Genomic DNA, 27588 nt, shown 5'->3' with positions numbered 1-27588 from the left:
TTTCCTATTCCCTTTCCTTTTTCCTTTTTTTTCCCCTAAATTTTGGAATAATCGTTTTGATTTTCTTCCTCCTTCTTTCCTTCACTTATTTCTCTTCGCCATTCAATTTAGAACATCTTTCTATATTTCTTGCAAAACACATTTTTAAATATCCTGTTATAAATTTATATTCTGGAGGTCTGGGACATTTCCAAATTCAAGATTTGTTGTGCTTATCAGAGAAGTCTACGCAAACAGTATATGTAAAGTGTTTAAAAGGAAAAACGAGCAAGCAGTTTTTTCACTAACGCTTTTTGAAACAGATCAACTTCATTAATCCTAAGCTATGCTGAATGTTTCTGAAATTCTGAATTCTAAAAAAGCCAACATCTTATTCAGCATGGTATTATTTCCCAAACAAAGTCTTCCATTCAATTACACATGTTTATTGGCAGTGCTTAAGCAAAACCAAAGGGCTGATAACAGCAGGACTAGGGGAAATGGTTTTAAGTTGAAGGAGGGAAGATTTAGGTTGGATGTTAGGGGGAAGTTCTTTACTAGGAGAGTGGTTAGGCCCTGGAACGGGCTGCCCAGGGAGGTTGTGGATGCCCCGTCCTTGGACGTGTTTAAGGCCAGGTTGGACGGGGTCCTGGGCAACCTGATCTGAATGTGTATGTTTGGTGGCCCTGCTAGGCAGGGGGGTTGGAACTACATGATCCTTGGGGTCCCTTCCAACCCGGGTGATTCTGTGATTCTGTGATTCTGTAACCATTAAGGGTTTCAGGAAAAAAAAAAAAATAGGATGCCCTGCCTCCAATTCCAAAAGATTTATCTAATCGAACAGCATTGCTTCGAAATAATTGGTTTGAAAGACTTGTTTTAGGTTTAGAGGATTCTGTGATGATACAGCAATGGCATATCTGTTGAAAAGCTGCATTGACATCTGATAATGCATATAGTTATTTCCCAGCATATTTCACTAGCTTGTATTATTTTTCAATAGGGCATCAGATGATAATGGAGTCAAAATTCCAAGCAAGACTTCAACTCTTAGCTGTCTGAAGGCAACAGCAGAACAGTTCTGTCTTCCTTATGGCCACCAGTTTAACCTAAATTTCTAAACAAAACAGACTAACCAAACTTCAGATGCTTTTTGAAATAAAGCAGTTGTACTGGAAAGCTTTCTCAAAGCGGAAAGCTGTACCTTGATTGTTTCTTATAATCACCATAACGATGCCTGATTAGATTAGAATCACTGGCAGCTTACTTCTGTTTCTGTGTAGACTGAAGTGAATTTCTATATAGACCAACTGTTTGGAAACAGACTTAAATTGTTAAGATGACGTTCATACTTGAAAATGTTTCTGCCTATCAGGTCTTTATGCATTGCTCCTCCTGTTTCTTTCAGAAGTTTGGTTAGAATGAGAACTTTTGGAGAAGTTATTTTTCAGGTGAATGACTTTCTTAACTGAAAGGTGGAGGAAGGAGTAAAGTTTAAGCTGTTTTGCAGGATAATCCCTAGGGCTGCTGCTGAAGAGACAAATAGCTATCTCAACATGAATAATATTCAAAGAGTGTGCTGTTGAGTCAAACAGATCTTTAACAGAAACTTACCTTTATTTTCCTTCTCTTGAAAAGTGTGCTGCTTCAGACTTACCAGTTGGGGGCTGGTAGTACCCTCAATGCAGCTTATAGCCAAACTCATGTATGATTTTTACAGATGTATTTTGACTGCTGTTTTCCATGCCTTTGCTGACAGGTACTCCTGGTATATGGTATAAAATGCACCATGTTTTTGTATGCACCATGTCAGTTCTGATGAACTGCTGGAATTTAAGGCATCAGAGAGTTAGTGTATTGAAGGCAGAAAGCAAAAGCTTACGTTAGAATTTAAAATCCAGTAGTGTGAAGAATTTATTAGCTGTGTTTCATCCCAAACCCCTACATCTTCCTTGTATTACTCCAGTTCCCTTCAGTTTGAATAACTGTTAGTTCCTTGGTTATTCATTATCTTCTTTCCAGAATACACTTTTTTTTTTTCATTCTGGATTAGAAAAAGATTACTTTTGTGTTACTTTATTATTTTTTGTTTTCAGTACTTTTCAGTAGCATCCTTAATTATAAAACCTTGAAATCCCTTTCAATCTGGTGACTAATGTAAACAAAATGTTGATTCTTGTATTCCTTTAAAAATGCTTAGTGATCATGAATTGCAGTTGACTAGGAAGTGGTAAGTAAAATATTGATAGGCTTGATCTAAAGGAGGGTTGTGTTAAAGAGTAGTGTTATTTTGTTCACTTTTAGCCACTCTAATTCCTATTAGATGGATTTTTCTGTCTTTTTCTAGTCTGGGTATCAAGACTACTATAAGCTGCCAACAGTAACATTAAAAAAGATCCTATTATCACTAGAGTGGGTTTAAAAAAATGTCCTAGTGTAGATGTAATCAGCTTGTATGACTTCTGAGAAGGCTTCTATAAAATCTGTGCATTCTTTACTTATTTTGAAATGGTTGTGCTGTAGTTTATGCTAATTTGGTGGGTGCCGTGAAGACGTATGGATACGAGTCAGCATTCCCACATAGTAGTGGCAAATGTGATTCTGAATGATAGTTTACTGATTGGTGATTGATACTGATAAAGATAGTATTTTTTTGTGACGCATCCAGAACTATCTTTTCTTTAAAATTCTATAGTAACGTGTTTATTTCTCCTTCTAGCTGAAGTGTTACCATAAAAAGTACCGATCAGCTACTCGTGATGTGATTTTTCGCCTTCAGTTTCATACTGGAGCTATTCAAGGATATGGGTTGGTGTTTGGTAAAGAGGACTTAGACAGTGCCAATAAAGGTACTTGCCTTCTGTGATTGCTTGGATAAGTATGTGGAAGAAGTGCATGTGCGTGTCTGTGCATTTGATGGTAATCTTCAAGATCTGTTTTTGGGATTCTTTTTTTCTATCCTTTTATTTAGGGGGAGGGACATTACTTTGTTTTAGTTTAACTCGTAGCACTGTAACACAGGCAGAACCCCAATGAAAACGGAAGTTTTTCATTTGGGTTAAGCTGTCAAAATGATTTCATTATTACTTCATTGTCCTTAACTGACCTTCTCATGTTTTTAATAGAATAATAGAATTTCTTGGGTTGGAAAGGACTGTAAAGATCACCTAGTTCCAACCCCCTTGCTGTAGACAGGGCTGCTACCCACCACACCAGGCTGCCCAAGGCCCCATCCAACCTGGTGTGGAACACCTCCAGGGATGGGACACCCCCAGCTTCTCTGGGTAGCCTGTGAAGGTGCCTCACCAGTTTCATAATGAAAAATTTTCTCCTGACAACAGACATGTTTAAAACAGTGAGTCCATTAGACACCATTGTAGGAATTAATAAGCAATTGTGTTTTTTGTGAAGATAACAGTCAGAAGCTCTGATGCTGGTTTTGTGACCTAGCGTATTTGAATATGGTGCTCTTATTTCATGCTTCTGAATGAGTATCCAAAAATGGAGGCAAAATTTTTTTGAAATATTTGAAAATGTTTCAAGTTACTCTTTGTATTTTGCAAAGGATTACTGCAGTTTTGTTTTGTTTTTATAGGAAGGATTGCAATTCTGCTACCCTATGTTTCTAACAAACTAAAACCAAATATGTTTTCCTGCCACATGTGCTTATAAGAAAGCTTTATGGTCAAGTGTAGTGATTTTGTAAATATACAGAACTATTCCAGTTTTCTAAAAAAACCCTAAAACTCAGTGTTCAGTTTTTAGGGGGAAGTTTGGGAACAGTTCATATTTTCTGTTTGTGACTGTTCTTAGAAGTAAACAAAGCTACAGATGATGCTTAGTCTTTCCTGGAGAAGGTAGGGAAAAGAATGTGTGGCTTTTTTAGAAGCAAATCACTAGAATCCAAGCGATAAGGAAAGTGTGACAAGGGTACGTGCATTAATAGCTACAGAGAATTCTGATCTGGAAATTTGGAATAGCTTGTTGATGTATTAACCTTTATTTTCAGATGACCGTTTCCCTGATAATGGCAGAGTGGAATTAGTGTTTTCAGGAACTCCAGAGAAAATTCAAGGTGAGTTCACAGGAGGAAAAAAGTCTTGGCAATAAAACGCATTGAAAAGTGTATTTATAAAACCCCAAAAAAAACTTTTTTTCTCTCTTGTTCTATTTGTCTTGTCTGAAATTCAACTTTAATATTAAAATATATAATATACTGATTGTTTTAAATGTGAATAATTGAGTGGAGACACTGCATAGGAGTCAACATACATAATTTTAAGAGTATACCAAAAGTGTTGTTAATGACCAGTAGAAAACATTTCTTATGTCTGTGTAAATTATGACTGGTATATTTAGGTTAGTCCAATGTAAGTGACAGCAGTGGTCCTTCCCATATCCTTTTTGGATGTTATAACTGATTATATTTGCTGTAGTGAAGTTTTGACTCTCTTGGTTTAGCACAAGGAAAGGTAGTTATAGTTGTGTTGGAGATCAGCCTCCAAGTTGATGTAAAATAATTGGAAATCTGTTTTTAACTGCTGTCTCTGGGGTTAAGTGTCTAGGATTAAGAGTTCACCTTTAAATATTTGTTTACAATTTCTGCAAATGACTGTTTCGCATTTGAAAATATTATAGTCTAAATGCAAGATATCTCAGGTCCATCTCTATTGAATCCATGGTCATCTGTGAAGTCAGGAGAGATTGCCACGGGATTTGTCTGACCAAGTCTTGAAAGCCTCCAAGGATAGAAAGTTCACAACCTCTCTGTGCAGACTGTTCCAATGTCTGTCTGCCCTCAGAGTGCAATCATTTTTTCATTATAAAGAAACTCTAAACTTCTCTGGATTCAATTTATGTCTGTTCCTTCTTATCCTCCCACCTTGCATCCACCTGGCTCTGTTTCCTTAGTGGCTGTTGTCAGGTCACCCCAAAATCACCTCATCTCCAGGCTGAAGAAGCCCTGGTTCTTCTACCTTTCCTCACAAGGCAGTCCTGACTACCTTGGTAACTCTCCCTTGAACTCACAATATTTTATTCATGTTTTTGTTATACCAATTGCAAACCAATAGAAAATAACCATCAGTGATACCAGCTTTTAGAAAGGATGCAGTTGCTAGGTAATTCTAAATCTGTGTATGACAAACATGGCTTTTTTTTTTTTTCCTTCTACCTGCACGTAGAAGCTCAGGACTATAATATTCTTTTCCTTATGATTTTAACTATCCTTGTTTTGAAAGTCTTGCTGCTTATTTTGAACAATTTAGGACATATTTCTCAAGACACAGCTGTAGAGTTGGTATCTAAGGATTCCTTTATCCCCAGTCCATATAGAGAAACAAGGGCAGAAAGCTGGTTTAATCTCTGTATCAATCAGTGTCAAAGCTAATACTGAGGTCTTGATGCTCATGCTTAGCTTTTGAATCCCTGGACCACACCTTAGTTCCGTATGGCATACATTTAAAAGGTGAATGTTATGTTTGTCTAAGGGAATAAAAATGAGGATTGCTGATGAAAATTCTAAGTATGTTTGGAAGAGCATGCTTATGTGAAGCCAGACATCTGAATAAATTTGCAGTCTCAGGCTCTGCAGGGTTGCTGGAGAATGGAGGAGGCAACAGAGACACCCTGGATGAACTGGCAAAGAAGCAGGCTGGCAGTATTAAACTTTCTCTGTGCACCTTTAATGTTACACTTTTCTGGTATCAGAATGATGGTTTATAATAAAAGTTTATCATTCCTTTATTGCCATTTCTTTATAGATATTGTGGTTTCAACCTGGGATGCTGTCTGGACATGCAGAGATGGGATCAGGAAAGCCAGTGTGCAGATGGAACTGCACTTGGTGAGGGATGCAAAAAACAACAAGAAGGAATTCTTTAGGTACATTGGTCAGAAGAGATGGGCCATAGAGGACATACCCCCCCTGATAAATGAGTAAGAAGAACTGCCTACAACAGACATGGGGAAGGCTGAGGTACTCATGAGTTCTTTGCCTCAGTCTTCAGTAGCAGCCAGGAGTTGCATCTCTCACATCCCTCAACCTCCAGATGGGAAATGGGGGAGCAAACTGTAAGAGCAGAGTAAGTCTAAGACTACCTCATGAGACTGAATGTGTGCAAGTCTATGAGGCCAGACAACATGCATTCCAGGATCCTGAGGGAGCTGGATGATGTGGTTACCAAGCTGCACTCCATCATATTTGAAAAGTCATGGCTACCAGGTGAAGTCCCTGGTAACTGGAAAAAGGAAATCATCACTCTCAGTTTTAAGAAGGAGAGAAAGGAAGACCTGGGGAACTACAGGCCTGTTATCCTTATGTGAGTGACATCTGTACCTGTGAAGATCATGGAGCAAATGCTCCTGGAAGAGATGTTAAAGCACACGACGGTTAAGCAGGTGATTCCTGGACAAAGCCAACATGTTTTCACCTAGGGCAATCTGGTGACCTTCTGTGATGGAGTGATGAGTGATGACATCGGTGGACAAGGGGAGGGTAACTGAGGTCATCAGCTTGGACTTCTGCAAGGCTTTTGACATTGTCCTGCACCACATCCTTGTCTCTGAGTTAGAGAGGTGTGGGTTTGAAGGGTAGTGGATAAGGAAGTGGTTGGAAGGTTGCAGCCAGATGGCTGTGGTCAGTGACTGTCATGAGTGGTGTCCCTCAGGGTTCTATCTTCAGACTCTTAAATGTCTTTATCAGTGACACAGATGATGGGATTCAGTGCACCCTAAGCAGATTTGCAGATGACAGCTAGCTGTGTGGTGCAGTTGATATAACAGAAGGACGGAATGCCAGCCAAAGGGATCTGGACAAACTTGAAAGGGACCACGTAAACCTGATGAGGTTCAACAAAGCCAAGTGCAAGATGTTGCACTTGAGTCAGATAGCCAGAAAGGCAAGGGAAGTGATTTTTACTCTTTCTCTGCCCTTGTGAGGCTCCATATGGAGTACGGTGTCCAGGTCTGGAGCCCCCAACACAGGAAAAATATGGAACTTTTGGTGCAGGCTCAGAGGAGGGCCTCAGAGGTAATCAGAAGGCTGGAGCACCTCATGTATGAAGACAGGCTGAGGGAGCTTGGCTTGCTCAATCTGGAGAAGAGAAGGCTGCAAGACCTCATTTCATTCAGTGTTAAAAAGGAGATTATAAGGAAGGAAGTCAACTTTTTAAATGGGTAAATAGTGATAGAACAAGTGGAGATGGTTTTAAACTGAAGTATGAAAACTGAAAGACTTAGATTAGATGTCAAGGAAAAGTTTTTCACTGAGAGCATGTTGAGGTGCTGGAACAGACTGCCCAGAGAGGTTGTGACTGTCCTGTCCCTGGAGGAGTTCAAGGACAGGCTGGTTGGGGCCATGAGCAACTTCTTCTAGTGCTTGATCTAGTAGTTGGCAACCCTGCCTGTGTAAGAGAGTTGGAACTTAATAATTTTGAAGTTCCTTCTAACTCAAGACATTCTATGATTCATTCTTACAAACTGTTCAGTCATGTCTGTCTGTGTAGAGCTGGGTGAACCATCTGCGTTGTGTTCAGGAACTGATACGAGTTCTCAGAGTTCCATTGTAAACAAGTTAGAGACAAAATTCTGCACTTGGTCCTTCTTCTATAAATGCAAATAAAGGTCTTTTTAGTTGGTTTGTATAACCTTTCTTCCCCTGTTGCTGATTTAAGTATACGGTATTGTGGGAACAAAGTTTTAACAGTGTTGTATGTATAATTTAAAGATGATTTTTGTCTCAAAAAGATGTTAATTTTTTAGGATGTGAACTCCTTCAGAATGATCATGGAGTGGTAGTTGATCACAATACCTCAGACCCGCTGATACGCTGGGACTCTTATGAAAATATGAGCTCCGATGGGGAAGGTGAGTAATTTTGTCTTGACAGCAACTAAAATCCTTTGGCAACTGTGCAAGAGTGTTTAAAGGGGACGAAAGAGAGCTAATTTGCTTGAACCTAATGGTGCTGTGCTGATGTGAGGAGGTAGCTGCCACTGTCTGTTACCCTCTGGGGGCTCTTACAGAAAGAGATGGTATCTGCAGGACTGTTTCTCCCACTTTTTCTCACAGCTGTCTCCCAGCTGATCACAGAATCGTAGGGGCTGGAAGGGACCTCTAGAGATCATCGAGTCCAACCCCCTGCCAAAGCAGTTCCCTACACCAGGTCGCACAGGTAGGCATCCAGGCAGGTCTTGAACATCTCCAGAGAAGGAGACTCCACCACCTCCCTGGGCAGCCTGTTCCAGTGCTCCGTCACCTCACCTAAACAAGTTCTTGTGCACATTTGTGCAGAACTTCCTATGCTGCAGTTTCTGGCCGTTTCCCCTTGTCCTGTCTCCACACACTGCTGAAAACAGTCTGGCCTCACCTCTCTGCCCCCCACACCTTAGATATTTATAGACCTGGATCAGGTCCCCTCTCAGTCTTCTTTTCTCAAGGCTGAACAGACCCAGTTCACTCAGCCTTTCCTCATAGGAGAGATGCTCCAGGCCCTTCACCATCTTTGTGGCCCTCCGCTGGACTCTTTCCAAGAGGTCCCTGTCCTTTTTGTACTGGGGAGCCCAGAACTGGACGCAGTACTCCAGATGAGGTCTTACCAGGGCAGAGTAGAGGGGGAGGATCACCTCCCTAGACCTGCTGGCCACGCTCTTTTTAATGCACCCCAAGATGCCATTGGCCCTCTTGGCCACAAGGGCACACTGCTGGCTCATGGCCGACCTGTCATCCACCAGGACGCCCAGGTCCCTCTCCGCAGAGCTCCTCTCCAGCAGCTCATCCCCCAACCTGTACTGGTGCATGGAATTATTCCTCCCTAGATGCAAGACTCTACACTTGCTTTCGTTAAACCTCATCCGGTTTTTTTCTGCCCAGCTCTCCAGCCTGTCCAGGTCTCGCTGAATGGCAGCACGGCCTTCAGGCGTGTCAGCCAATCCTCCCAACTTCGTATCATCGGCAAACTTGCTGAGGGTGGCCACTATCCCCTCATCAAGGTCATTGATGAAGATGTTGGACAAGACCAGACCCCTGAGGAACACCACCAGTTACAGGTCTCCAACTAGACTCTGCACCGCCAACAACGACCCTCTGTGCTCTGCCAGTCAGCCAGTTCTCAACCCACCTCACTGTCCACTCATCTATCCCACACTTCCTCAGCTTTGTTATAAGGATGTCGTGGGAGATATCAAATGCCTTGCTGAAATCAAGGTAGACCACATCCACTGCTCTCCCCCCATCCACCCAGCCAGTGTGACATCATCATAGAAGGCTACCAGGTTGGTCAAGCATGACCTCCCCCTGGTGAACCCATGCTGACTACTCCTGATAACCTCCTTTTCTTCCAGATGTCTGGAGATGGCATCCAGCACAAGCTGTTCCATTACCTTTTCAGGGACAGAGATGAGGCTGACTGGCCTGTAATCTCCTGAATCTTCCTTCTTGCCCTTTTGGAAGACCAGAGTGACATTGGCTCCAGTCTTCAGGCACCTCCCCTGTCCTCCAAGACCTCTCAAAGATGACAGAGAGCAGTTCAGCAATCACCTCTGCCAGCTCCCTCAGCACCCATGGATGTATCCCATCGGGTCCCATGGATTTATGAAAATCGGTGTTGCCTAGGCACTCTCAGATCGCCTCTTCCCTGACTAAAGGGAAGTCTGCCATTCCCTAGACCCTCTCACTAACCTCCAGGGTCTGGGATTCCCAAGGGGGAGCTTTTTCACTGAAGCAAATAAGAATAAGAAGCAAAGAAGGCATTCAGTATCTCTGCCTTCTCAGCATTCCCCGTTACCAGAGCACCCCCCTCACTTAGCAGGGGAGCCACATTCTCCCTTGTCTTCCTTTTACTGTTAACATACTTAAAAAAGCCTTTTTATCCTTTATCACCTTTGCCAGATTCAATTCCAAGCAGGCTTTAGCCTTCCTTGTCTCAACTCTGCAGGGCCTGACAACATTTCTATATTCTTCCCAAGTGGTCAGACCCTTCTTCTTTCCTTTGAGTTTGTGCACGAGCTCCTTGCTCATCCACACAGGTCTCCTGCCACCCCTACCTGATTTCTTGCTCACAGGGACGCACTGATCCTGAGTTTGGAAGAAGAGCTGCTTAAATGCTGACCAGCTCTCACAGACCCCCTTACCTTCTTACACCCTAGCCCATGGCATAGCTCCAAGTAGGTCCCGGAAGAGACCAAAGTTGGCTCTCCTAAAGTCCAGGATAGCAATCCTACTTTTTGCTTTGCTTCTTCCGCTCAAGATCTTGAACTCCACCATCTTGTAGTCACTACAACCAAGCTGCCCCCAACCTTTACTTCCTTGACAAGCCCTTCCTTATTAGTGAGAATAAGGTCAAGCAATACCCCTCCCCTCATTAGTTCCTCCACCACATGCATCAGAAAGTTGTCTTCAACACATTGCAGGAACCGTCTGGACCGCAGGTGCCTAGCCATGTTGCTTATCCAGCAAATATCTGGATAATTGAAGTCCCCCATAAGCACCAGCACCAGCAGGGATCGTGACGCTACTTCCAGTTGCTTGTGGAAGGCCTCATCAACCTCCTCCTCCTGATCAGGGGGCCTGTAGTACACACCCAAAACAGTGTCAGCCATACCAGCCCACCCCTTGATTCTTACCCACAAGCTCTCCAGTGCTACACCACTCTCCCCCAGGTGGAGTTCAATTCTAGCTGCTCTCTCTCATAAAGAGCAACTCCACCACCCCACCTCACCAGCTGATCTTTCCTAAAAAGCACACAGCCCTCCATGACACCATTCCAGCCATGCGAGCTGTCCCACCACATCTCCATATCGCAGTGAGATCGTGGCCTTGTGACCGCACGCAGATCTCCAGCTCTTCCTGTTTATTTCCCATACTGCGTGCATTAGTGTACAGACACTTTAGGGAAGCAGCATCCCCCTGCCACTCTCCATCCCTTTGAACTCCACCCTCATCACCCATCAAGCTCTGTTTTGAGCCTCAAAGTACTCGCTCAACCCCAGTGGCCCTCATTTTGTCCCCTACCCCTTTCTTACCTAGTTTAAAGACTAATTTAAAAACTGACGTTGCACAGCTGTATTTCCCTTTCTTAAATCTGCTTTCCCAGAGGCACTACCAGCCTCACTTATGGCTCAGCTCTAGCCAGCATCAGGTCCCTTTAGGAGCTGGTTCTGATTTGACTTGGGGCAGCTTCTGGACACTTCCCAGTGATGCCACACCACCTCTACCAAAGCATTCCCACATAAGCCCAGTGCTGGCTTATGTGTGGCCCAGTGCCACACCTGGATCCGTATGTGCAACTCCAATGTTGTTGCAAGTAGAAATGGGAGGGAAGGTATTGAATGGATGGCATGGATCCAACGGATTCTTGTTTTTACAGTTCTTTTGTTCAGAGATACAAGATAGCTGGAATTAAGATACATAATCATAGAGCAGCTTGGGATGGAAGAGACCTTAAAGATCATTTAGATCCACCTCCACTGCTGTGGGCTGGGTTGCCATCCACTCCATCAGACTGCTCAGGGCCTCTTCCAACTTGGCCTTGAACATCTGCAGGGATAAGGCCTCTATAGCTTCCCTGGGCAGCCAGTTCCAGTGCCTCACAACCCTCAGAGTAAAGAATTTCTTCTTAGCATTTTATTCTAAATCTTCTCTATTTTAATTTAAAACCATTTCCACTTGTCCTATCACTAGCAGGTTGTGCAAAAAATCAGTCTCCCTGCTGTTTATGAGGTCCCTGTAGGCACTGGAAAGGTGCAATTAGGTCTTCCCAGAGTCTTCTCCAGGCTGAACAGGTTCAGCTTCCTCAGCCTTTCTTCACAGAAGGGGTATTCCAGCACTGTTAATCTTTGTGGCCCTCCAACAGCTCTATGTCTTTCCTGTGGTGAAGGTCCCAGGCCTGGGTGCTGTACTCCAGGTAGAATCTCATGAGGGCACAGTACAGAGGGTCAATCATCTCCCTCTCTCTCTGGCCTATTTTGACAATGTTCAGGATATGTTTGGCTTTCTGAGCTGCTGATGATTCCTGTCAAGCTTTTCATCCCCTAGAAACCCCCAACTCCTTCTCTGCAAGGCTGCTTTCACTGAGTTTTTCTCTGTGTGTATATATACCTGGAATTATATATCTGGAATTGCCCCAACCCAGGTGTACTACCTTGTGCTTGGCCTTGTTGAACCTCAATAGTCTCACGTGGGCCCACTTCTCAAGCCTGTCTTGATAACTTTGGATGACATTTCTTCCTACTGTCATGTCAGCTGCACCACTCAGTTTGAAATCATCATCAAACTTGCTGAGGATGCACTTAATCCCACTGTCTGTCATTGGTAAGGATATTAGAGAGCACTGGACTCATGATGGACCCCTGGCAAACACCACTTGTCACCAGCCTCCATCTGAGCATTGTGCTGTTGTCCACAGCCCTCTGACTGTGGTCAACCAATATGTAATAGCTGTTGTAGACCCAGCTTTTGTTGATTTTTATAATCTTCCAAATATGACTTTGCTCATCTGATGACTATAGCAGTGAGGATTTTAGTGGGAAGCAGCATAATATGAGCTTAACTTTTTTTTTTTTTTTTTCACTGAGTAATTCCAATCTGCAAAAACTAGGGAAGATCAAGAGTGAGAAGAGGACAGTCATTATGTGAGGCAGGTGGAGCACACCGCAGGGAGTCACCAGAGGTTTTGTTGTTGGATAAGATTGACTTCCCATAGGGCATAGTATCAGACAAACAATACTGACTGAAGCAGGTATGTCTTTTTCTACTCAGAATGTTTCTGTACGGTGTACTTCCTTTCTTCCCTCCTTCTTTGTATAAACATAGCCCTCAGCAAGTAAAGCATTGATGTTAAATGTGGGACAGAGGTCCCTTGATTCGCTCAGCCTGGAGAAGAGGATACTGAGGGTTTACCTTATGGTGGCCTACACCTCCTCACGAGGGGAGAAGAGTAGTGTGATCTCTGCCCTCTGTTGACAACAACAGAACCTAAGGGAATGGCATGGAGCTGCACGGAGGGGGAGAGGGAGGGTCAGTTTGGTTGCTAAGAAATGGTTCGTCACCAGGGAGTGATTGGACCCAGGAACAAGCTTACCAGGGCAGTGGTCAGGACACCAAGTGTCAGAGTTCAAGAAGTGTTTGGAGAATGCTCTCAGAAACATAGTCTGATTTTTGTGTGGTCCTGTGAGGAAACAGGAGTGGATTCAATGAAACTTGCAGGTGTCTTCCAACTCAGGATATTCTGCAGTTCTATTTATCTGCTAAGATTCATTGGATAGACAGATTTCACCTTGAAAGCAGAAAAATATATAGTCAGCATGCTGTTGAAAGATACAGAACTTCATGTTTACCATGTGAGAAGTGAACAAGAGCTTGGTTTTGTTATGTCCCTTCTTTAGGCAGGGAGATGCACTTCTAGTTTGTCAGTCTTCTAAAGGAGCTATTGGTGTAGACCAGTAGTGAGTGTCTAACCTTCTGGCTTGGCTGGGCTGCATTGAATGACGAGAAGTTGTCTTGGGCCACATATATGTAATTCACTGTGAAGGTAATGCCTCCTACGTATTTCCATAACTACAACAGATACAATGAGCACAGTAATGTTGATAGAGCATATTCTCAGCTACAAAATGCTGTTTTTCAACACAGCCACCACAATTAGCTATGCACTTTCTCCAGCAACGAACCAGAGCCTGCATACTATACTTGTAAAAATATGCACCAGCAGAAGTGACCAGGTGCCACCACTGCCTCAGTGTGCTCACATCCACTGTTTGGTGTCCATAAACATTTAGCAAATATTAGTGAATGCTGTTTTTTTTGCATGGAAGAATTTGGTGAGATACTTCTGCTTTGTATGTGCTTCCATATCAGGCAACATTTTGTCAGACTGCTCTCTTCTGTCCTTAGTCACACAGCAACAAAATGTGATAGAATATTTGCAGGAAGGTTCAGCCTCTACTATTCTATAGTATAGGAGTCAAATTCTAAACTACTTTACTATCCATGAAAGGTAGGACTTCTAGATCATGCATTTTCTAGATCTGATTGCATTTTCTTTGTGTACTTTAAATGCCTATTTTATATAGCTCACTGCTCACTTGAATGGTTAATGTAGAGTCCAAATGCTGCTAAAGTTTGCTTGTTATTCAAGTTGAATTCTTTGTTCTCCTCTCACATATAGACACTTGCTCTTCCAATTTAGATAATCTAAATGAATAAAAAAAATATAGGGTGTGTAGAATATTTCAAACTGTTTGCTTCTTTCATAAGTTCTTAATATCTACTAGGTTTATTGTGTTGCTTATTAGTGTAGTTAGGCTGATGTCAAATAAGGTACTGTTGTTCAGGTTTTTTAACCTGCTGGCAGTTTTAGGGTAACAGTGAAACACTAAATACCACAAAACCTAGCTGCCAGTTTTCAGGTCATGAAATATGTTAGAGATGCCAGTTTCAGATAGTATCTTTTCTGTCATGGCATTTGGTACTACTGGGCCCGGGCACATGTAATAAGCACACATATTAATTGGCTCCTGTGTAGAGAAGACCAAACAGCTTGCAGTCATGGACTGCTTGTACAAAGCAGCTCTTTCCCTCAGAGAAGTTTCAGGTTATAATGAGTTTTTCAGCAGGAGCCATACCACAGCAAAACCAGAGTTTCTATTGTTGATGTTTCCTTCTCTAACTGAAATGGCATGATTCAGCTACTGGAAAGTTGAATTTCAGCTATCTTTCTTCACCCATTCTTCTTCAGAATGGAATCAAAATGGTACATAATCAGTGTAACGCTATAATGTGATGGAAAACACAGCAGTAAGTGGGGTTACAGAGTCTCAGACTGCAGCAAGTGAGGATAAAGCCAAGTGCAGCTGCTGTAGATACAGAAACAAAGGAAAAAAAGCTGCTTACCTTCAGAAGATCTCAGGCAGGCAGGAATCTCCAGCAAAATATCACTGCTTCTATTGCCAACCCTTAAATAAGATCTGGGAGGGGGTGGATCCTGGCTCCACCCCTTCCAGTTACTCAGGTGCATTGCAAGCATCTAAGCTTTCCTGGGTTGGTCCGCTTTCTCACCAGGTGCTCAATCACAGTTTTAGGCCATGACTTGCATTTCCACTACAGTCTAAATAGTTTGTGGTTGTTCGACATTCTGGTTAACATGCAGGCTAAATTTGAGAATTTTGTATCAGCGGAGGAAGTACTGGTCAGGATTATCTCTCAACCTTACAAAGCATAAATGTATGTGACACTTAAGTAAATAAATAGTCTGCTGGCAGTCTGGCTCTCGTCTTGTCTGTACTCTTATTCCTGTGGATGATCCTGCTTGGATGGCACTGTGTAATGATAGCAGGAGGGCTAATGAAGGCAAATACAGAAGAGTTTTTCATTGCTTCCCTTTGTTGTCTGATTGTCCTTGAGAAGGTGAAAGATTTTCTATATAGCATTTCAGTATAGGGAACTAAATTCACATGGTAGAGTTTTTCATCTAATGTGAGGAAACATGGCTGACTAGCATGTCCGAAGGATTTACAGCACCGTGCTTAGCTTTGGTCAACTGAAAAGTCAGACAGGAAGATTTCTTGAAAGTACTGGTGTTGCTTTTACATTACCATGGTCCAGTGCAGATCCGCTAACCTCAAAACTCTGTTTTGTGTTAGGATACCCATCTACTCAAATGAAAGCAGTGTCACATATTGTTTTCTTTTCTGGATTTTAAATTCAAGAATAACAGAGAAGAAAATGTTACCTAGTAGTTAATTTTATATGTTGGCTTCTGTGCTTGTTTATAATTCCATATGAAAGTTTTTCTGTCCTTTCACATTGAAACTCCAAGTGTGCTTCATTTTCCTAACAGCAGTGAGAGCTTATGAAAAATCAAGCATGAAAGGGGTTGAGAAACTCTCAATCGACTGTCTTTTCCTTAGGTATGGCATTTTTTTCGTAAATATTCTTTCAAAATTTCTGTACACAGGTGTTTGACCTCATGTGCAGCAGTTGGAATTTACACATTATACGTCATAAACTTCAGCAAACATCTTCATTCATCTGTAGAGAAATCCTATTGCATGGGGAATTGCTTGTTTTATTTTTCTTATCCTGATAATTTGTTGGTTAAAGGAGTATTTTTGGTCCTTTGCATGTACTGATTTCAATATCAACAACAGACAAGTCATAGTATCTAATCATTAAAAATAAAAAAAATTGTTCTTTAACTATTAACAAAAATGTATTAAACTTATCACTTAACTTCTAGTGTATAGGTATTTTCAGAGATGGAAACTTGGAAGTGTGTCATGTGCCAAACCGATCAGTTAATTACCACTGTGGGTATAATTTCTAAATAGTGCTTTTTTTAAAATGTCACTGCCTACAGAAAAGTCTTCCTAGCTCTCACTTTTAGATAAAATGTGCTTTTTGACTTTAGTGTCATTTCAAGTGTATTGCTGTTGAAATGTGTTAGGTTCTCTGTGGATTTTCTGATTCCGGGGTTGCCACAGATGTAGATGAAGCTCTTGGTTACATTTGACAAAATCATGTCTGTTCTTAAATTGTAATGGTCTGTTTTTCTTTTTATGAGACAATTAATGGGCAGGTAAGTTCTTAATAGATTTCTGCAAAATGTAAGTGTTCTTATAAATAAGCATTAAAAACCCTTTGTAAGTAGAACCACTCATTTTATTCTTACTGTACTGTGCTTGGAGCATAGTATAAGTATTTAACCTTAAATGTTTTTGTAAGAAACAGAATTACATTAATTTTCATCATAAAATCATAGAATCATTTGAGTTGGAAGGGACCTTTAAAGATCATCTAGTCTCGCCCCCTTGTAGTGAACAGGGACATCTACTCTAGATAGGTTGCTCAGAGCCTGGCCCAGCCTGACACTGAATGTCTCCAGGAGCAGGGCATCCGCCACTTGTCTGGGCAAACTGTTCCAGATCTTCACAACCCTTATCATAAAAAACATATTTCTTATATCCAATGTAAAGCTCCCTTCTTTTAGTTTGAAACATTCTCCCTTGTCCTGTCACAGCACACCTTCTAAGGAATCTGCTTCCTTCTTTTCTGTAGTCCCTCTGTATATATTGAAAGGCCACACGCAGTCTCCCTTTTTTCCATGAGAGCCTTTCCTTTCTCAGGCTGAGCAGCCCCAGCTCTCACAGCCTGTGCTCATGGGGCAGGTGTTCCATCCCTTGGATCATTTTTGTAATCCTCTGGATTTGCTTTAACAAGTTTGTGCCTCTCCTCTACTGAAGAGTGCACATTTGGATGCATTATGCCACTTGAGGTCTCAACAGCACGGAGAATCTGTATCTGATCTGTATTCCTCACACAAAACAAACCGTCCCTAGCTGAGGTTTTCTCACCCTTCCGTCCCTCTGAGTTTTCAGAACAACCCAAGACTTCATTGTTGCTTTGCTGCACGGAGAATAGGAGCAGAATCACCTCCCTCATCCTGCTGACCATGCTTGCTTTGAAGGATACATTTGGCTTTCTGTGCTTCAAGGGCATGTTGCTGACTCATGTCCAGCTTACCATCCAGCAGTACCCCCAGTTTCTTTTTGCAGGCCTGTGCTTGATCTTTTCATCCCCCAGCTTGTAGTGATTGCGGGGCTGCCATGGTCCAGGTGCAAGACCTTGAACATGGATATGTTGAACTTCATGAGGTTCTTCTGGACCCACTGTTTGAGCCTGTCTAGTTCTCTTTGGATGGCATCCCATCTCTTAGGTCATGGAGGACCATGTCAAAGGCCTTACTGAAAACCACATAGATTACTTCAGTTTTTCTACCCTCCATTTCAGGACTTGTCTTGATGAATCCATGCTAGTTGTCTGGTATAGAATCATAGAATCCTCAGAGCTGGAAGGCACCTCTGAAGGCCGTCTGATCCAACTCCGCTGCAATGAACAGAGACGTACGCAGATAGATCAGTTTGCCCAGTTCCTTATCCAGCCTTGCCTTGAACGTTTCCAAGGATTGGACATCCATCACATCACTGGGCAACCTGTTCCAGTGCCTCACCACTCTCACTGTAAAAGTCTTTTTCATTATGTTTAAGCTAAATTTACCCTTTTTAAACTTATTAAACTAACCCATTTCTTCTTGCTAGAGACTCTTGTCTGTCCCCTTCTTTCTTGTAGTTCTCCTTCAGATATTGAAAGGCCACCCTGGGCAGCCCATTCCAGTTCCTGACCACTCTTTCAGAGAAGCAGTATTTCCTAATGTCCAGCCTGAATCTGCCTTGGCGCAGCTTGAAGCCATTCCCTCCAGTCCTATCACCAGTTACACGAGAGAAGAGGCTGACCCCCAGCTTTACTACAACCTCCCTTCAGGTAGTTATAGAGAGCAATGAGGTCTCCCCTGAGCCTCCTCTTCTCCAGACTGAACAATCCCAGTTCCTTTAGCCTCTCCTCATAAGGCCTGTGCTCCAGACCCCTCACCAGCTTTGTTGCCCTTCTTTGAACCTGCAGAGGAGAGGTGTTCCATCCCATGGACCACATCCACAAACATCCTCGGTACAGGAGGGTTCCACATCTGGATGCAGTGCATCTGCACATATGGATGCAGTATACCAGGTGAGGCCTGATCACCACATAGTAGAGGGTCAGGATCACCTCCCTCAATCTGCTGGCCATACTCCACTTCATAGTGGTAGTGGATGTTACTTTGACCCAGGTGCAAGACCTTGCATTTGAATTTGTTGACCCTGATGAGGCTCTCCTGGGCCCACTGCTCAAGCCTATCTAGGTCTCTCTGGATGGCATCCTGTCCCTCTGGTGTGTTGACTGCACCCCACAACTTGGTATCATCTGCAAACTTGCTGAGGGTGCACTCAACCCTGCTGTCAGCGTCACTGATGAAGATATTAATGATATTAATGTATGTCTCTGCGTGATAATGAGATATTGATACTCAGATAATGATATCGGAATATGTCTCAGCACTGCTTCCTGGGGACACCACTCATCACTAATCTCCACCCAGACATTGGGCCATTGACCGCCACTCTCTGGGCTCAACCCTGCATCCAGTTCCTCATTCACTGAGCAGCCTGCCCATCAGGTTGTATCGCTCCAGTTTGGAGAGAAGGATGTTGTGAGGAACTGGGGCATAGGCCTTACTAAAGTCCGGACAGGCGACATCAGTGGCTCTTCCCTCATTCACTGATGCAGGTATGCCATCAGAGAAGGCCACCAGGTTGGTCAAGCAGGATTTGCCCTTGGTAAAGCCATGCTCATTTTCCAATATCTCTTCCCAGTCCTCCATGTGTCTTAGCATAGCTTGCAGGAAGTTCCATGGTCTTTCCTGGTACAGAAGTGAGACTGAGAGGTCGGTAGTTCCCAGGGTCATCTTTTCTGCCCTTCTTAGAAATGGTGTGATGTTGCCTTTCTTCCAGTCACCAGGGACTTCACCTGATTGCCATGACTTTTCAAGTGTCATTGAGAGTGGCTTGGTGACTACATCAGCGAATTCCCTCAGGACTCTGGGACGCATCTCATAGGGACCCATATGACGCAACCTCATAGGGACTTGTGGGTCTTCAGGTTCCTCAGGTGGTCACAAAGTGGTTTTTGCTTACAGCAGGAGGGACGTTGCCACCCCAGTCCCCTCCTACCACGCCACACGTCTGAGGGCTGTGTGACAAGCAGTTACCACAGAAGACCAAGGCAAAAAAGAAGAGTTATTAAGTACGTCAGCCTTCTCCTTCTCTGTTGTTACTGGCTTGCCTGTGTCACTCACTGGCGGAGGGGGAGATGGAGGAGAGATGGTATGCCCTCCTGGACTGTCCTTTTCTGGCAGAGATGCCTGTAAGAAGCCTTTCTTGTTCTTCTTGGCATCCCTTGCAGAGTGTAGCTCAAGCTAGGCCTTGGCTTTCCTGACCCCAACCCTACAGCCTAGCAGATTCCTCATGCTCTTCCCACAGTACCTGTCCCTGTTTCCACTCCCTGTGCATTTTCTTCTTGCTCTTTAGCACATCTGTTTCAGCAATGCTTGCCTCTTGCTTTGTATTCCTGATTTGCTACACCTGGAGATGGAGTGCTTTTGCACCCTGAGGAAAAGCTTCCTTAAGATCTACTAGTTCTTCTCTGCACCCTTGCCCATGAGGACAGTTTTCAAAAATATTTTGTTGACTAACAGCTTGAAGAGCTGGAAGTTAGCATTCCTAAAATTTAGTGTCCTAATTTTACTCTTTGCCTACATCATATCCCTCAGGAGCATGAGCTTAACTGTGGAATGGTCACTTATAGCCCAGGCAGCCTCCAATCCTGATGTCACCAATCAGTTCATTTGCACTGGTGAGCAACAGGTCCAGTATTGCATTCCCCCTGATGGGGCCATCTATTACTTGACTCAGGAAGTTATTCTCAATGCATGCCAGGAGCCTCCTGGATTGCCTACAGCTTGCCATGCCTCTTTTCCAGCAGATGTATGGATGGTTCAAGTCCTCCAGCAGGATGAGCACTTGTGATCACAATGCCTCCTGTAGCTGGAGGTAGAAGGGCCTCCCTGTCTTTCATGTGCCTTAGCATAGCTTCCAAGATTATCTGTTCCGTGATCTTCTCTGACACAGAGGAGAGGATTACAGGTCTGCAGTTGTTTTCATGGTAGTGCTTTCAAATTGAAAATGTCTTCAGAATGCTTTTTTGTATTTTAATTAAGTGTAAACATTGATGAAGCATGTGTTTTTTCTGGGAAACAAATTTTAATTCTTCATTTTGAATGTTTCATATATATTGTTGTTGAGTGTATGTTTGTTACTCCTTTTAGTATTGAAGTATATTTAAAATATTACATGTGTGATAAAGCATGCAGACAATCCAAACTGTTTGAGCAAAGGAGAAAATCCTGTGGCATAATGTTTGGTTTGTAATTTGTGATGCTCTGACTGTCTGCTGTGTATTTTGTGTTCAATTTTTTTTGTTTATTGAGAATCATTAATTAAAGATGTATTTCACTGTAATGAGGAATGCAGAGGCTGCAGTGTGAAAGATCCAAGAAAACATGATAGGTGGTTCTAGACAGTGGGCAGTGAGGAGGAGTATGGAAGGATGTTACTTCTGGGATCAAAAAAAAACCACAGTCACTTCAGTGAAGCCTTCCTGATTGAAAGCCTAGTGTTTCCTTGTACCACCAACAGGAGAAGTAAATGATTCTTTATTGTGCATTTAGACTATCAAGTAGAAATGAATGAGCTAGTAATTACCTGATATACCTTCAGAGCTAGCATGGCTGGTAGGTTCCTACCATTCTTGCTCTGAATGGAGTGCATGGTAGATTACTCTGAATGTCCTAACAGTTCTCCAAATTAGTGTAAAAAATTTGTGAAAACATAAACATTTAATGAAAACAGCAAAAGAGGGAACTTTATTTCTTCTTGATGTGTGAGTGGCATGTTATGTAATCATCAAGAACTTTGTTGTAAATTGTGATGTAAATAGAAATATGAAAGAAGACTGTGCTATTGGTTTTACCAACTACTAAAATACAGACTGCGGCTCGTGTCATGGGACCTCCATTGAAACCAGATCCTTCTGTGCCTGATTTCCTCATGAACTTATAGCCAAGTGAGGAGATGAACCATGATAGCTGATACCCAGCTATTCAGAAAACTCTGCCTGATTCCCTGGAGATTTTCTAAGTACAAAATGTTAACAGGAAGGAGAAATGGCAAAGTGAAACTTCAGTTTAAAAAAAATTGTTATGGGAATTAGAAACTAATTTCAGAGAAACATGATTTTGTTTCTCTGAACCATTGTGGCCTTCTGTCCCTACTTGATTTTAATCAATAAGCCTTGCCTTGTTAGTACCGTAGCAAAACTTGAAACGTAGCCAGGATGATAGTAAGGCTGTGTATTGGTGGGAGATTTGTAAAAACTGGTCACAGAAGTTCGCAGTTCTGCTGTCAACTTCACTTGAAATTTTCACTTTTCACTTGAAATTCACATGCTGTTCAAAAACAAAGCCTTCTGTCTTCTGAAGGCAGTTGCTCGTTTTCCACTGCATAACATATGCTTCAGAAGGAATTAGGAAGAGAAGTATCCTTCAGATACCAGCAGTTAACAAAATGTGTTTTGTTGGTGTTACACTTACCAATAAAGTCTAACTCCACAGAAGAGCTGAATTTGACCTAAGTGTCTGTGAAGGTTCACCTGAACATAGTCTGACTGATAGCTGTGCAAATCTAGGGTAGCTAGGGAAGAGGAGACTGAGGGGAGGCCTACAGCTTTCTCATGAGGGGAGCAGAAGTACAGGCACTGATCTCTGCTCTCTGGTGACAGCAAGTGGACCCGAGGGAATGGCATGGAGCTCCACCAGGGGAGGATCAAGTTGGTGTTAGGAAAGGGTTCTTCATCAGAGCTTGGTCAGACACTGGAACAAACCTCTCCAGGTCACAGCATCAAGGAGTTTAAGGAGCTGACAGAGTTCAAGAAGCTCTTAGACGTGGGGTTTGAATTTGGGTGGTTCTCTGGGGAGCTAGCAGTTGAACTCGATAGTCCTTATGGGTCCCTTCCAACTCAGTATATTCTTTGATTCTATTATGTTGAATTTGCAGAGAATTTAGTTCTGCATAAACAATGCCATAAATATTGGCAGTACTGCAGTGTGGTATGATGTAATATCATACCTTCCAAGCTTTTACGTAATGCCTTGTCCCTTTCCTTCTCTTTCCTTCCTTTATCTCTCCACAGTGCTGCATACCCAAGGTCCTATTGATGGCAGTCTATATGCAAAAGTAAGAAAGAAGAGCTCTTCAGACGGCAGTATCCCTGGTGTTGCTCAAGGTATTCCTGTGACCAGCAGTCCTGATCACAGAGATCATACCCTGTCTGTCAGCAGTGATTCAGGGCATTCAACAGCTTCCATCAGGACAGACAAAACTGAAGAGCGCCTTATGACAGGAGTCAAACGGGTTCTGAGCCCACAGGAGAAGGCAGAACTGGACAAACTACTTAGTGGCTTTGGTTTGGAGGACTCTATCATCACTACCAGAAGTGTGACTGATGCTGGAAGCAAGTACAGTGGGACTCACCACATAGTACCGGCTCAGGTTCATGTGAATGGGGACACCAAACTGAAGGACAGGGAAACTGATATTCTGGATGATGAAATGCCTAACCATGATCTTCACAGTGTAGACAGCATTGGGACTTTGTCTTCTTCAGAAGGACAGCACTCCACCCATCTAGGTAACTTGAGTTGCCCCAAGAGCAGTCAGAACTCGCTTCTCTCAGATGGCTTTGGAAGTAACACAGGGGAAGACCATCACAATGCCATTGCCCCAGACCTGGGAATTGGTGTGGATCCCCTCTATGAAAGATCATTTGGTAACACTGAGCCGAAGTCATCTCAGCAATTGCAAAGGAATCCTTGTGTCTCACCCCAGCCTCAAACCTATGACCCAGGTAACTACTCTACTCACACCTGGGTTTGCCAGCAGCAGATGGTCACTGCTCACCAGTATGGTTTTGTGTCACAGAATGAAATGAAGGTTGGCATTCATAAGACCGTGGAGAATTTAGGCATCGTCCAGAGTCAATCCCAGCTCCCAGACATGCTGACACATGGCTCCAGCAGTAAAGATGCTGTTCAGAGAGGACTAAGAAGCATACCAGGCATTGCTGAAGGTGCAGAACCTGCAGACGGTGAGAGTTTTAAGACAGAGCTAGTGTCTCAGAGGGACACAAATAGCCAGGATCTTGGACCAAATGCAGGGGACTTGCCAGCTTCTCCAACTTTGGATATTGATCAGTCCATTGAACAACTGAACAGACTGATCTTGGAATTAGACCCTACATTTGAACCTATTCCAACGCGCATTAACACTGTCACCAGGGACACAAATCAAGCAAATGGCTTCACTGGCCATAACACAGATGTGGAAGAGCTTGTCATGAGCCCTGGCACCCATGAGAAATTAGAGGTCACAAACAGGAATGCCTTCCAAAATGGTAAGCTGTTGTAGTACTGCTTGAATACTTTCTAAAGTGGTTTTCCCAGCACTTCTGTGCTCTTGACATGGTGCAGCAGGACCTCAGATCAAGAATTAAACTTTTGGGGTGATTGTCAAAGGATTATTTCGGATATCCTCTTTTTTTTTTTAGCAGTCTCATAAATTATGGAATCATGCTAATTGCACATTACTAAATGCCTTTGAATACTTATTTTTTAAAATAACTGTTCAGCAAATTCTAACCTGTTACAGATCATCTGTAGTGATTTTCTGCTGCTCTAAGTTTACATGAAGGGGAGAATTCCTACGTATATTCCTATAAGTCCTACATTACTATTGAGACATTTTTAGAAGACACGTGTAGTGAAATGTTTTATGATTTTGTGATAATTATTATTTCCAATGAAAGTACGATAATAAGATCTGAGTTTATTTTCTCTTAAATATTGTATAATATTTTTCTTCTAAACTTCTGTGCAATATATTCATAAATGCAGTAACATTTGCCAGTGAGATACCTTAAAGCACATATTTTTCTGAGGTTATTTCTAGAAATTGGAAGTCACAGTGTTTGCTTGTTATCTGCTATTTCTGTTTAAGTCAACTGAAACCTTTCATTAATGCTGTGTTAACAACACAAGCTGCTTCTGCTTTTGAGAGTGATAGAATCGTTGAATATCCTTAATTTGAAGGGACCCATAATGATCATGTTCAACCCCTGGCTCCACACAGGACTACCCAAAAATCAGGCCATATGTCTAACAGCATTGTCCAGATACTTTTTAAAATCTGTCAGCTTGGTGCTGTGACCTGGGGAAGCTGTTCCAGTGCCCAGAAAGTGAAGAACCTTTTCCTGATATCCAACCTGAACCTCTTCTGTCACAGCTTCATGCCATTCCCTCAGGTTCCATCACTTGAATGCTAGAGGAAGATCAGCACCTGCCTCTCTACTCCTCCTTGTGAGGAAGCTGTAGGCTGTAATGAGGTCTCCCCTCAGTCTCCCCTTCCCTAGGCTGAACAAACCAAGCTACTCCTCAAGAAGTCTCCTCCTGTAGACCCTTCACCACCTTTGTAACCCTCTTTTGGACACTCCCTAATAGTCTTATGTCCTTTTTGTACTGTGGCACCCAAAAATTCACAAACTGAGCTCCAACCACACAAGTTTTCTCCCAAGAAAGGCAAACAGCATCCCTGCAGTCTTCCCATGTTGCCTGATTGTGCTTCCAGAGGCCTGGAATATCCCTGTTCAGCCCCACTGGCCTTCTGCCCCACCTGCTTGACTTCCAACGTTTTGGAATTGCCTGTTCCTGTGCTCTCAGGAGGTGGTACTTAAAGAGTGACTGGCAGTGATGTATCCCAATGCATTCAAAATCAGTTTACCAATGGACCTTACTAACTAGTTCCCTGAGCAGTCTGTAATCTGTTCTCTCCATATCCAGGGTTGAGGTTTTGGTTTCAAATTCAACTACTTCATGGTCACTATGACCAAGCTGGCCACTGAGTGCTACTTTGCCCACAAGACCTCTGTTCACAAGCAGTAGGTCTAGGAGGGCACCTTTCCTTGTAGCTAGAGATGGAGCATTACAGACAGAATACAGCCCCAATCCTGTTACACTGTGCAAGGAGGCAAAAGAGATTGAATGGTAGGGGAAGGTGTTTTCAGTTCACTTTGAGTTCTCACTGCACTAGTCTGTTATTACTGGGCAATAAAAAATCTATGCAGAGTCTTTTCATCATGTTTTGTCCATGACGATTGGTGAGTGATCTTTCTCTGTCCTTATCTCAAACCACGAGCCTTTTTTCTTAGCATTTTCTCTCCCTGTTCCTTTAAGGAGGGGGAGTAAAAAATGGCATTGTGGTACTTAAGCTGCCCTTTGTTAAAGCACCACAATCCTCTGTAGTCACTGGGATAAATGGCAAATGTTAAACACTTAGGATTAAAAAATAATAGATGAAAACGTAACTCGCTGTGTTTAGTAAATTCAAAAGTGTATTCCTGCCTGCATGTGTCATCCGAAATCTGGAAAGAAAACTCTCTAACTCCAGTGTAGAATTAGAAAGCAGCATTCCTTTATTCCTCATGATGCGTACAGGGTGAGCTGACAAGCAAGCACACAGTCTCAAAATTCAGGTTCTACATTTGAACAGTTAGTCCATACATATGCAGTACATTGGCATACATATTCATTCTTTTTCAAGGACTCAGATATGTGCTAATGTCCCTTTGGCAGGCTCAGTGGTATTTAGGGTGGTTGAGTGCCCACCTACTTCTTTCCCTTTTTTCACCATCAAGTTAATCACTGAAACCTTTGACCTACTTCCATCCACTTTTTCCCAGTTTGGAAGATGTCCATCGTTTATTAGGCCTTAGTGAACTGCTTTTAAAAACATGATATGTTGAACTTGATGAAAGTGTCCTTGCACCTTTAGAGGCAAAAGATAAAAGTATTCTATTATGTTAGGAAAATAAGACTACTACCCACTAAAACTGAAATGGAAAGTTTTAGAACTATCACTTACGGGTTCCTTTTGCTAAACTAATATATTGGCTCTTGAACTAATGAACTAATCCCTATTACTAAACAAACCAATCTCTGTCACATGAGAGCAAGCTAATTGACAATGTCATGGATACTTCCTCTCCAGAAATGTTAACTGCTTTCCCTCCACGGTGGAAAGCTGGAATATAGGTTTAGCCAATTTTTATCCCCTGTGCCTAAACATGTATGAAGAAAAGCTGAAGTACTCAGCATGCTTTCTATGAAAGACTATAATTATGCTATACTTAAAGAAAAGAATCACGTAGTTTAAGCCAAATAATCCTGTAAAATAATAATACCTTGTTGTTTGCTACCAGTCTGTGGTAAAATAGCCCAGGGTTAATGGATGTGATTTACCTTACTTTGGAGTAGACTAACAGAGAACTAAGATAAGGCAAGAGAGCCACTAAAGCAGTTAATTATCTGTTCACACTAGTGCAGGAAGAGGAGGTACAGTTATTAGTACAAATAAATGCTGGCTGCCATGAGGATGAAGGATAAGTAGAACAGCAGTTTTTCACCAGATAGTAGTAATCCGTCTTATACTGTCATGTAGTAGGGAATGAGCTCTATTCCCTGTGACTCAGTGGTTGACCTAAGGATTATGTCAAGATAATTAATTAACCAGCTGCTACCCATTCTGAGTAAGGCAAAAACAATACTTTGCTTGTACATCATTGTCAAACATTAGGTATTTTTTTTCAAAATCAAAGATATTTTTCTTGCTGAGGTACTTTCTTCCAAATACATTTAAGAAAGATTGAGAATTTAAAGATACTGCAGACGAAACTCAGCCAGGTTCTTTTTCCTACTTCAGGTCTTTGAAGCGGCGTTCCTATTGACCTAGGAATCTGAAAATTGGAACATAATCGGTATTTAATATATAAGAGTTGGAATGGTTGTTTGTCTTAATCTTGTAAGTCATGTAGGTTTGTTTTCAGATGTAAAACAGCTCTCTGATAAATGGCAGATTGCTGCAACTCCCTGTATAGAGGAGGAGGTGCAGCTTAGCTTAAACATTTTGAAATAGATTCTATTTGTATTTATGAACAAGCAGTTTGTTTGCTAGAATAAATGGAGTGCAGGAATCAGTTTGCAGCGGGAGCACTTGTAGGAGATGCAAAGGAAGTCAC

At 42.4% G+C, this 27588-nt stretch overlaps 1 protein-coding gene across 6 annotated transcripts in view; it reads left to right on the top strand.

Annotated features, from left to right (window-relative positions):
* The window catches only part of TNS3 (tensin 3), a 223624-nt gene that overhangs the window by 141127 nt on the left and 54909 nt on the right, over positions 1–27588 (top strand). For all 6 annotated transcript variants that reach the window (XM_042869077.1, XM_042869079.1, XM_042869080.1 and 3 more), the window contains exons 15-18: positions 2699–2828; positions 3989–4054; positions 7741–7845; positions 22654–23913. In XM_042869077.1, the coding sequence (XP_042725011.1) occupies positions 2699–2828; positions 3989–4054; positions 7741–7845; positions 22654–23913 (1561 nt within the window). The remainder of the gene's footprint in view (positions 1–2698; positions 2829–3988; positions 4055–7740; positions 7846–22653; positions 23914–27588) is intronic.

Source organism: Lagopus leucura, unplaced genomic scaffold (assembly GCF_019238085.1).
Source record: "Lagopus leucura isolate 7727_CA_CO unplaced genomic scaffold, USGS_WTPT01 Super-Scaffold_100002, whole genome shotgun sequence".
In the NCBI taxonomy this organism is placed as follows: domain Eukaryota; kingdom Metazoa; phylum Chordata; class Aves; order Galliformes; family Phasianidae; genus Lagopus; species Lagopus leucura.
This window is presented reverse-complemented; position numbering and strand designations above follow the sequence as displayed.